Source organism: Nansenia antarctica, assembly GCF_963989245.1.
Source record: "Nansenia antarctica genome assembly, chromosome: 1".
In the NCBI taxonomy this organism is placed as follows: Eukaryota; Metazoa; Chordata; class Actinopteri; order Argentiniformes; family Microstomatidae; genus Nansenia; species Nansenia antarctica.
This window is the reverse complement of record NC_137674.1, coordinates 40,385,126-40,396,235: the sequence shown is the minus strand read 5'-3', so window position 1 is coordinate 40,396,235 and position 11,110 is coordinate 40,385,126. Positions and strand designations below refer to the sequence as shown.

General features: G+C 41.9%; 1 protein-coding gene across 1 annotated transcript; it reads right to left on the bottom strand.

Moving 5' to 3' along the window:
* Positions 1–356: 356 nt before the first annotated feature.
* Positions 357–6,291, bottom strand: dio2 (iodothyronine deiodinase 2). Its single transcript, XM_080542615.1, has 2 exons — positions 4,915–6,291; positions 357–3,213 (listed from the first exon to the last, which is right to left on the bottom strand). Exons 1-2 carry the CDS (start codon positions 5,338–5,340, stop codon positions 2,605–2,607), a joined length of 1,035 nt encoding a protein of 344 aa, XP_080398741.1. The 5' UTR covers positions 5,341–6,291; the 3' UTR covers positions 357–2,604.
* Positions 6,292–11,110: the final 4,819 nt, after the last annotated feature.

Here is an 11,110-nt window from a genome sequence, read left to right as displayed (position 1 = left end):
TCTCGCTGCACATGTTATAACCTGTCATAAGCAGAGCGTGTCTCAGTCATGCTTCAGTCAGAAACAAAAACACAAGTGCGAGACCGCGGGATCACTATTGTGGACCGTAACCAGGGCTTGCTGATTTATGGTGGGTTTTTATATTATTATGTATCTTGCTTTGTTTTGTTTTAAAGAGGGGGTTCTGTGTGCATGTACTGTATGTAGTGCCTCCCGTTGAACTCCCTGAACGGCCCCACACTACTCTGCTGGGGAGCAACAAGAGAGCAACTATCTGTTTCTCTCTCTCTCTCTGTGTCTCATTGTAGTTTCTCAGAATCCATCAGGGCACACACAGATGGCACAAATCTGAGATCTCAGCAGCAAATGTTCAACTTTATTTTCCTTTTCCGTTATTTTTGTCTCCTTACAATTTTTAGAAAAAGCAGCAGTTTTTTAAACACAATATTATAAAAGCATATGGATGAAGAAGAAAAAAACAACAGCCATGAACTTGTGGATTGTAACAGCAGATTTTGAGAAGTGGTTAGAAGATTTGATGATGTAAGCAGACGCCTTGGTTTGAGTCTCAGGGTGGGGGGGGGGTGTGGTTTATCATCCAACCAGAGACAGAGTCAGCAACCCTTTCGTCAGTGGTTTTCATTCTCACACCTGCCCCATCTAGACCCAAACCCAACCGTCTACCTGTCCTGACTTCTAAACTACTGTATTGTCATGTGATGAATGACACATAATGATGTAACAGGTCAAATACCTCTTAGACACCTTCTTGACCCCACCTGTTTTGTTCCTTTTTCACTTCCTAGCACTAACACTTCTGGGGTTATCCATCTAACATGCTATTGTACTCCTGGGAAGCTATTGTTGCCTGTTTTTGAAAAAGATATCAGAAAATACATTGAGCAGGAGTTGATGCATTCTTTACTCTCAGCAAGCAGGGAAATCACTTCAAAGTAAATAGTTGCTAACAATTCTGGATGTAATGGCTGGTGATAGAATTTTATCTTGCTCTAGAACATTTTTTGTAGCAAACACACCCCAGGTAGTAGCATTTCGCCCGAATCCCAACTGGCCCTGCAAGCTAAACTTGTACGGCTACTTTTCTCAGACACAGATAAGGCCTAATTATACACTAAAAAGAACCCTCAATAGAGACTCTCCATTGAAAGTATGATTTAGTCCAGGACTAGGCTTAATTTATGTCAGCCTTGTACAGCTGAAAGTACAAATGTGAATGTATGTCAAATAAGAATTTGTCCTCAAATGAATAACCTCTATAACCTGTGAGCTAACCATGTTGGTGAATTTCAGAGAGTGTATTCTCTGAATGTCCAGGTTGACTAATCATCCTAATGAGCACAAACATTCAGTTTTGTTTGATAGTTGACAGTTTATGAAGTCATTGTGAAACTAACTAAATGCTGAAACATGAAATTAAGTAAAAACGATAACTTTTGGCTAAATCCAATCTGTTTTTACCATTGATACAATGCAGTTGCATTTATGACATTATGTTGCTTTCATCAAAACAACGTTGATTCAACATTATATGTGCCAATAAAGATAGCTATTTCTATCAACACATTACCCTTGTACATCCCTACCTCATCACTGTCACTAACCATCTCAAATATCACAATAGATACAGCATTGGGATTTGTAGCGAACTAGCTATGTAGCATTGCCGCATACACACATGCATAAGTCAGCTATGCAACATGGTGGGATTGAAATAACATTTGATATTTCAAACTCGCTGGACACATTGCCTTTGCCTCTGCTTTAACAAGCTTGGCTTGCTGTGCTCAGCTATACTTTTCAGTATGAACATGCAGGATATTATTATAGTAATGATGATATAGTAATGAGTAATGATTATAGTAATATATAGTTTTCCCATTTTGACAATAAGACTGTTTTAGGGTAATGGAGATGGTTAAAAATGGTGCCTTTAACATCCACCCATAGAAAGTGTGGCGTTTGACAGATCACATCATCTTAAAAAATTAGAAGCATTATGTAGAGATAGTGCATAGACATACAAAATATTACCACAATGTAAAAACAAACAACATGAACATTAAAAACTCCATAGAAATAAATTAATTTCACTTTTTACATATATATATATAAAAGCGGGGTACTTGTGCTTTCTTCTCTGTTCAGCGATTTGGTTTTCTTTCTTTTAAAGGAGCTATGATTTATTGAGAAAGAGGGTGCTGTGGACTGAAAAATAAAAGTGATTATTATTAGCGGATGGAATGAAGTTATGGATAAAGCACCTGTCCAGTCAACCTTGAAGTTCGCCTCAGCCAACTCGCTGGCATAAGTGTTGCTGACCATGAGTGCATGCCTGAAACGTTGTTTCTGTCAGTTCTGGTGGAAAGTAGCTTCGGAATGTTGGTCTCCTTCCAGAAGGGATGTTTTAGAATTCTGAGATGGCTGATATGGAATCTGTTCCTTAGGATCGCCACAGAGCATGTCTTAACGTACCTCACCTTCCTTTTATCCTCCTTTTTTATACAAAAATAAACTCTTTCTGCTGTCCACAAATAAAATAAAAACATGAGGCGTTTGTCCCTAATCCTCTTTCCTCGATGAACCTTACCGCTTTCCGTAGGTCCCTTCCAGCCACTGACTGACATCTTTCAGGTGGTAGAAAAAAGGTCCCTTCCCGCCCAAGTAGGCAATCTTCCTCCTCTGCACGATGCACACTCTCTCGTTGGCTACACCGTACGCCACGTTGGCGTTGTTGTCCATGCAGTCTGCCACCAGCTGGCACTGTGGAGGCAGGGCGAAGTGGTCGATCAGCTGCCGTGCTGCCACCACCCTCTCCTCCAGGCTCCTGTGCTTCCTGACCGTGAAGGAGTGCGTGGAGCCCATGGCGGGCGCCACCCAGCCGTCAGACGGGTGCGCCTCGTCGATGTAGACCAGCAGGAAGTCGGCCACGTCGGAGAACTTCTCCACCAGCTGCCGAAAGGCCGGCAGCTGGCTGATGAACGGGGGTCAAGTGGCGGAGCCAAAGTTGACCACCAGGGGGCGGTCGGACGACTCAAAGTCCAGGAGGCGGCACTCGTCGCCCGAGCAGGTGCCAAAGACACCGCCGCCGCTGCTGTTGGTGATGTTGGGGGCGCTACTTCTGCACTTGAGACCATGGCCGTCACCAGGTACCTTGACCACTTTAGAGTTAGGCGCCTCGCTGCCGAGCTTCACCTGGAGAGAAAGATGGAGATTGGGGAGAGAGAAAAAAAGAGATTCAATATGGATGTAGAGATTCACAATAAATAACATAGGACTCATTATCGTGGTGTTGCTGTAACACGTCTTACAGTAATAATTAATTGAACCAAAACTTGAGGCATTTATGAGACTCCCTCTAACCATCTCTTCGTGCAGAAAAGAACATCTCTGTAGGCCCCTAATTTAAGAATACACAAACACAGGACAGCTTACAAATGGACAGAAGCACCCACACACACACATATATATGCACAGTATACAGTATAAGGAATGTTTGATGATCTCATTGACCACACTGTGAATACCAAGTGGACAAAGACTGTGTGTGTGTGTGTGTGTGTGTGTGTGTGTGTGTGTGTGTGTGTGTGTGTGTGTGTGTGTGTGTGTGTGAGCACTGCTGACCAAGCCAGAAGTAATTAATCACAGTCTGACAGAGAAGTGTGTTTATGAACAGGAATGACTGGGAAGTGTTGGCGTGTCATACAGAGCAGACTGAGGTTGACTCTCGACAGGCACCTCTTACGATGTTTAGAACTTTTCGTAAACGTTGTGCTTTCTTAACTTTTCAAGGCAACTTGTTAGGTCTCCAACATATTTAAGCTGATTAGATGTGTTCAATGACCAGTTGAACACATCAGTTGAACACATCGGGCTTCTCATATGAACGTCTCTTTCATCCAGCTTTCATCCTAAGACCACAGGAGTGTGATTGTGCAGTGCTTTTATTAGAGACTTAGGGTATAAGAACGTAATACGCACTCTAAAGTTCTCAAGCTGATTAAGTGAACTGGAGCACAGTGGACAATGTGTGTTTCTGGAAATGCTGAAATGACATAGAGGAGAGAGAGAGAGAGAGAGAGAGAGAGAGAGAGAGAGAGAGAGAGAGAGAGAGAGAGAGAGAGAGAGAGAGAGAGGGGAAAGAAGGAAAGAAAGAATGAAAGAGTGGCAGGGCTGAAGGAGAGAGAGTGAGAGCTGCAGGCAGAGATGAACAGACAGAGGAAGGAGAGGGAGAGACAGAGGGCAGGGAGAGTTGAGGGAATGTGGCAATGATACAACATGAGTACTGGGTCATCCGTTTTGGCTCGGAGTCTGACTGGTGTCTGTTTAGCACTGACTGGGCTCTTGTTTGATTTTGTAAGTTAAAAAGTAACATTAAGTAAGTCAGACGTTTGTCTGGATTTCCAGAAAAGCGGGTGAATGACCCTAGGGGCTTTAGCTGTCTGGGGGGCAAAGGTACACGTCACCTCTTCAGATCAACTGTGTTTTATTAAATCAGGTTAATCGACACGTGCAGTTATCACAATGCTTTAGAAGACGAGATGAAACAAAAGGAAGATAACAGAAAGAGATGGGTCAATAATAAGTATTCAGAGATGACATTTGAGACGAGACAGTAAAACCCCTGTTCCAACTGGTGCTGCCGGTGCTGCTTACACACAGTAGCCTATGAAGCATGGTTCAAATCAGAAGTTTTTTAAGAGGAAAAAAAACTACATTAATAAGAGATGGTGTCCTATGGTTTTCTGTATTATTCTGACACAGTGCTTATTTTGCGCATATTCTGAGCCTACTGGCTTGCATCAAACAACTCACACAGTATAGACTCAACTCGGACTGATCGACATACAGTAGGCAGCAGCTCACGTAAGGCAGAGATATGACATGGCTCGTTACCTGCTTATAGGCGTCCAGTAAGAAGCCATTCCATATGGAACGTAAGCCTGCTGAGGTCAGCATTCGCTGCCACTCTCCGCCGCCCGCGGAGCCCGAACAGCTGAGCAGGGACACCACGCGCTTCACCAGCACCACCGAGTCGTACAGCGCCAGGAAGAGACAGTTCGAGAAGAACCCCGGCAGTATCTGGAGGGTGACCAACAGGTCTATGCTCGCCGCTCCCATCTTACTTTGACTTCTAACTCCAAGTGGCATCGGTTCACGCACTTGTACTGGGTCTCTCGGATCATTCAGCGTCCTTTCACACCCATCCCACGCAGCTGCTCTGCGGTGTCGCGGTCGACTTTGCCACACACTTGCGTCAAGGTTTCCCTCTCCAAGGTGCACTCTCATCAAGCCGATGCTCGCATTTGAATTCGAGCGCATAACAGACAGTGTCACATGGGGGATACGAAGAGGATGGAGAGGAGGCGCAAGGAGCGTAGGCTATCCGAAGCTTGCGCGCAGTTCTCTATATCCCTTCCTCTCGTAAGTCGGCCGTGATACCCCACGAGAAACCCTCCCATTTGTAACGGTCTTTTTATACCGCAAATCATCGTGATGATAAACCTCGAGGCTTATCTTGTGGTAAGATCATGACGTCACGCTCAGAACTCGTTCACTTTCTCCTCGTGCCCCGGACAGCGCTTCGGAGTGAAGCAGATGGAAATACAGAGGACTGGTGGTGGGAGAGAAACTTGATCTCTTGTTTTGAACTTACCCTACATATGCATATTGACTTAGAAAAAAAGAATTCCTACTTGAGACTGTGAGACTACACATTCTGCTGCTCAACCCATTCATAAAGTGGAACATCTATTTATGGTGAGGAAAGTAATGTGTCATTTGCAAAGTGTTTGTGTAGCCTACTGTATGTTGGACTGCAAAACTGACTATCAAACAATACTTGCCCTTTCACATAGAAAGCTCACTGTCTATTAATATTTAGCTCCTGTCTCTCAGATGTTTTCACACACCGACACACACACACACACACACACACACACACACACACACACACACACACACACACACACACACACACACACATACACAAAACAGCACTACTAGGACTTGCATGTGAGGATTTTGGCAATGTGATGAGTATGTGACCGAGGGAGGGATGAGGGGAGTGCTGTAACAATAGCATGATTGATGAACAGTCATGGTGTGATGGTCTTTGTCTGTTACTCCGCTCATTAACAAAATAGCATTTCTAAAATAAAATAAAACAAGGTGTGGGTCTCTTCAAGGTATGGCCCCCCCAGCCCCACTCCCTGGGATTAGCACAAAAGTCACTTTGTACCTAAATAGCAATAGAATTACAACTCCACTACAGAGGTTTACAATAAATTATGATAATCCTCCCCTCTGGCAATGTCCCTCTCTCTCTCTCTCTCTCTCTCTCTCTCTCTCTCTCTCTCTCTCTCTCTCTCTCTCTCTCTCTCTCTCTCTCTCTCTCTCTCTCTCTCTCTCTCTCTCTCTCTCTCTCTCTCTCTCTCTAAATCTCTTAACAGCGACACAGCTTTTCAATTACATTTCAATACCAGGGACAAAAAAAACATGTAGCCCCACATGCTGCCTAACAACAGTGTATTACTCTAAAGATTTGCATTACTGTACAGTAACACATTAAAAGCAATAACCAAAGTGTTCAAGACATATTGCTGGGCATGTATGAATACATGACATGTTGACATATTGTACTTAAACTGTGAAGGCGGGTGTCTGTTGTTCTTTATTATTAGACTATAAGTCAGATTAATGCCAGGCCAGGGCCGATACATGGACTATGCCATCTGGAACAGTATCAATGAGTAAGGTTCAGCGAATATTCTGTCAGGTTTAAGATTATAATAATGTCATGTGTTGGTTATAATAATAGTAAGTAATGGTAAGTATAAAGTAAGTAAGTAAGTAAGTACAACTTTATTTATACACCGCCTTTCGTACATGAAGTGCAACTCAAATAATTATTCAACACATCACCAATGTTTTAATTCAACATATTTCCATTGCAGCTATTCACATGAAATTAAGACCGGACACAGGAAAGAAGTATTGATCACGCTAACTGAAATGTATTTAATACTTGGCAGAGAAGCCATTGTTTCCAATGACAGCTTCAAGATGCTTCCTGTACGAAAAATTAATCTCTCACAGTGATCAGGTGGGATTTTGGCCCATTCTTCAACACAGTCTTTAAATCTTGAAGATTCCGGGGGGCCCGCTGGTGAATCTTGATCTTCAGTTCCTTCTACAAATGTTCTATTGAATGTAAGTCTGGCGATTGACTAGGCCAGTCCAACACCTTTATTTTCTTCCTCTTGAACCAATTGAGAGTCTCCTTTGCAGTATGTTTTGAATCGTTGTCCTGCTGGACGATTCACCCACGTCTCATCCAGGGGCGGATTTAGGATCGTAGGAGATCCGGGGCTTAGCCCAGAGGGAGAATATAATGTGCGCGCAGAGCGCGCCGGAAAATTTTGCCTTCAACCTTCAACTTACCACCACCTTAAAGCGGACAAAAGGCACTGGAGAACACATATACATTCACACCCTTTAATGAAGCAAACTAATTGTGGTGGTTCTGGGCACAGAGGGAGGTCAGCACACGTAGCTCCCCCTGCCAGTCACCATCATTTATATTTGTATAGAATTACATAATTGATGGGCTGAGGCTAGTTATGTTACAGTATGTATATCAGGGCAGACTCTGTGCTCACCACTTATATTGTATTTAGAGTCTTGTCCTGTGTTATATGACGATATATTACATGTATTGTTGGCCTGTGTATAGTACTGTGAAATCAAATCCCCCCTGGGACATTAAACAAACTTAGTTAGTTAGCGTTACATCTTAGGATAGATTTGAGTCATGTTCTGTATACATACATACTACCATAAGGGCATACTTAATGTGGTTACTCCATGTTTACTAGCTGTAACATTAACGTTACATCATTCTTTTTCACTTGTTACTCAGTCAACCAGAGTGCAGATATCAAAGACTATCAGCCTGTTATTCACTTTATTTGTATAAAGTGAATAACCACTTCATTCCATCTGTTTTTCAAATAAAGTCCATTCCATTCCATTCCATTCCATAAGTATTATTCTTTGTTTGATTTCTTACCATGTACCGTAACAGTACCTTGCTATGTTTCATTTTCATTATAACATAACGTTATGTTATGATAGCCAGCTAGCATTAGCAAACCGGAAAAGTAGTGTCAGTGAGTCAGTCACCTTTCTAATAAGATTCACAAACCTGAAACATCATCTATGTCATCACTGCTGGTGATGTCATTGTTGTCAGCTGCTGATACGGCTGCTGCAACAGTTCTTGGCGCTTGTTTTGTTGAAAACAACTTTCGGATATCCATCCTTACACTTTTGCAAGTCAGGCACTGATTGAGAACACTTCTTCTTCAGGGCAGGGTAGGCTACGCAGTATGCAGGCTAATGTCGCGCAGCTGCTGCCTCTCTGTTGGACTCCGGTACTGCACGTTACTCACGAGAGTTTTTTTTTTTTTTTTTTTTTTTTTTTTTTTTAAGTAAAACATTCGGGGCTTTTCAGAAAACATCCGGGGCTTGAGCCCCAGTAGCCACCCCCTAGCGCCGCCCCTGGTCTCATCTTCATCATGCTGGTGGATGGTAACAGATTCTTTTCAAGAATTTCCCCGTACTCCATACATCTTCCCTTCGATAATTTGGAATCCACCAGTACCATGTAAAGAGAAACAGTCCCATACTATGATGCTTCCACCTCTGAACTTCACTGTAGGTATGTTACTTTTACTATACATAATATTTGTATTGTCGAATTTTTTTGTTTCGCAAACTTCATACAAGCTTCAGCATACCTTTTCTTCAGTAATGGAATCTTCCGGGGTGATCGCGAATGGAGACTGTGGTGGTGGAGTGCATTGCCTATTGTTTTCTTTGTGACAACTGTACCCGCTGCTTCCAGGTCTTTCTGGAACTCTGCTCGAGTGGGCCTTGGATTTTGGGCTGCTCTTATTACTAACCTTCTGACTGCCCAGTCAGAAATCTTTTGAGGAGCTCCTGCATGTGTCCAGTTCATGGTCGAGTGATGTTCCTTCCACATGCGGATATTGGCCCCAATGATGCTTATAGGAACATTTAGTTGAGAAATCCGTTGATAACCAGTGCCATTACTATGCTGCTCAACAATATTGTTGCGAAGGTCTTTGGAGAGCTCTTTGCCTCTACCCATCTTGAGATGTTTCTTACAGACAATTTATTTGTTTACTTGCACTTAGAGGTGGGAAACCTTTTTTTTCCCAAAGAGTGTAAGTACTTACCCACCAACCTGCACTAATCCATCTGATTCTAATTAGCACATTAATGGCATGTAAGCTGGTTTAGTGCTTTTTCTTACTGGGTTCAACACCTTTTTTCCCTGTGTCATTCCACTTTATTGAACAGAGCTTTTTAATGGATAATAATAATAATAATAATAATACTAACTTTTTATTTGTATAGCGCTTTTCCTGCAAATGTTGCAGCTCAAAGTGCTCTAATCATTATATAATCATTATTATTTAGTCATTTAAAGGCAATATTAAAAAGATGGGTTTTTAGTCTTGACTTCAACATACAGTATTTGCTGATTGGAGTGTTACAATTTCTTTAGCTGTGTAGTTTTATTGAGTTAATACCAATGTCTAGTCTACATTTAATGTGAATAGCTGCAATGGAAATATATTGAATTGAAAAACTGTTGATGTGTTGAATATTTAGTTCCCCCACTGTATCTGGTTTACTGATAATAGTGAGGTATATACTGTAACAAAACAGGATGGCTGCTAGCACCAATATTACAGGATAACACCCACGAAATGTTGAGCAAGACGCAAGCCATTTATCGAATGTCAAAGAGGGAACTGAACACACATCAAATAGGGAAAAGTAGCACATGTACAATTACATACAGTACATAAATATGGGGTGGACACACCCCATCATATTACTGTGTGGAATGTGTTTTCAGGCTCGACTGTGGAGAGAGAGAGAGAGAGAGAGAGAGGGATGGGAACGGCTCATGGGAGCAGAGCCGGTGCAAGGTTAATTAGCGCAGGTGTGGGGAGTTGCCTAATAACATTTTCCCAATGCGGTTGCAGAGCTAGCAAGCAAACCCAGCCATTTGGATGGCATCCTATTGTTATGTTTGGTTAATTTATGTTAACCGTGCATGGTGCAGTAGAAGGTATTACAGGTATTACCCAGTGTACTTTATGGTATACAACCCGCAGTAGAGTATTGCCACATACACCAACAACAATAATATGATCATACTTTGTCATATTTCATTACAGTGAAATATTATCCTTCATTACCCTATTAAATGAAATATCTGCAGCCCATTAATGTTTCAGTGATATTGGGGCATGCAGGGGAGTCATGCGTTTTACTCGTTCCCATATGAATCTGCCTGGTAATCTCTGTATGTCACACACAACTGTTACACATGTATTGAATGAGCAGGATCTCACGTTGAATTTGGTATAGTATTTTTACTAGGGAAATCAATGTTAACGAGTTAAATTAATCTGGAAACCATAACGCGTAAAAAAAAAATGGCATCATATTATTATTGATGTTCTACTGACATGCGTGGCAAACGCAGATAACACTGTATAGGGGTTTCAAGACAGACTGATTTGTATACTGGGTTGTAATAATGATGACAGTCGTTGGTTACATTCATGGTCATTTAGTATTGTTGATAGTATGGTTGATATGGTTCATATGTTTATTTGGACCAAGAATATCCTATATTTTAGACTGGGACAGCAACACTTGCTTCAATAACAACAGAGGCGCTGACCTAACGGTAGGAGTTGGTGAATAATATATGAATGGAGTAGAGAGCTAGCTAGCTAGCCAGCCCTGAGCTAGGTTCAAAAGATAAACAGTGTTCTGAGACACAGTAGCTACAGCTGTGTCTCAGTCTTCTGCTGTGCTTGAGTGTTTATTTATTTGTAAGTATTACTAATAAGTAGTAGTACTTAATGTTGACTGTCACATTCATTGAGTCTTTTCATTAGCAATGCTATGTCAAAGTAACTAGTCAATAGATTATTGATCATTAAATGTTTATTTAATTGTTGAAACCTGCAGGAACCCTTTG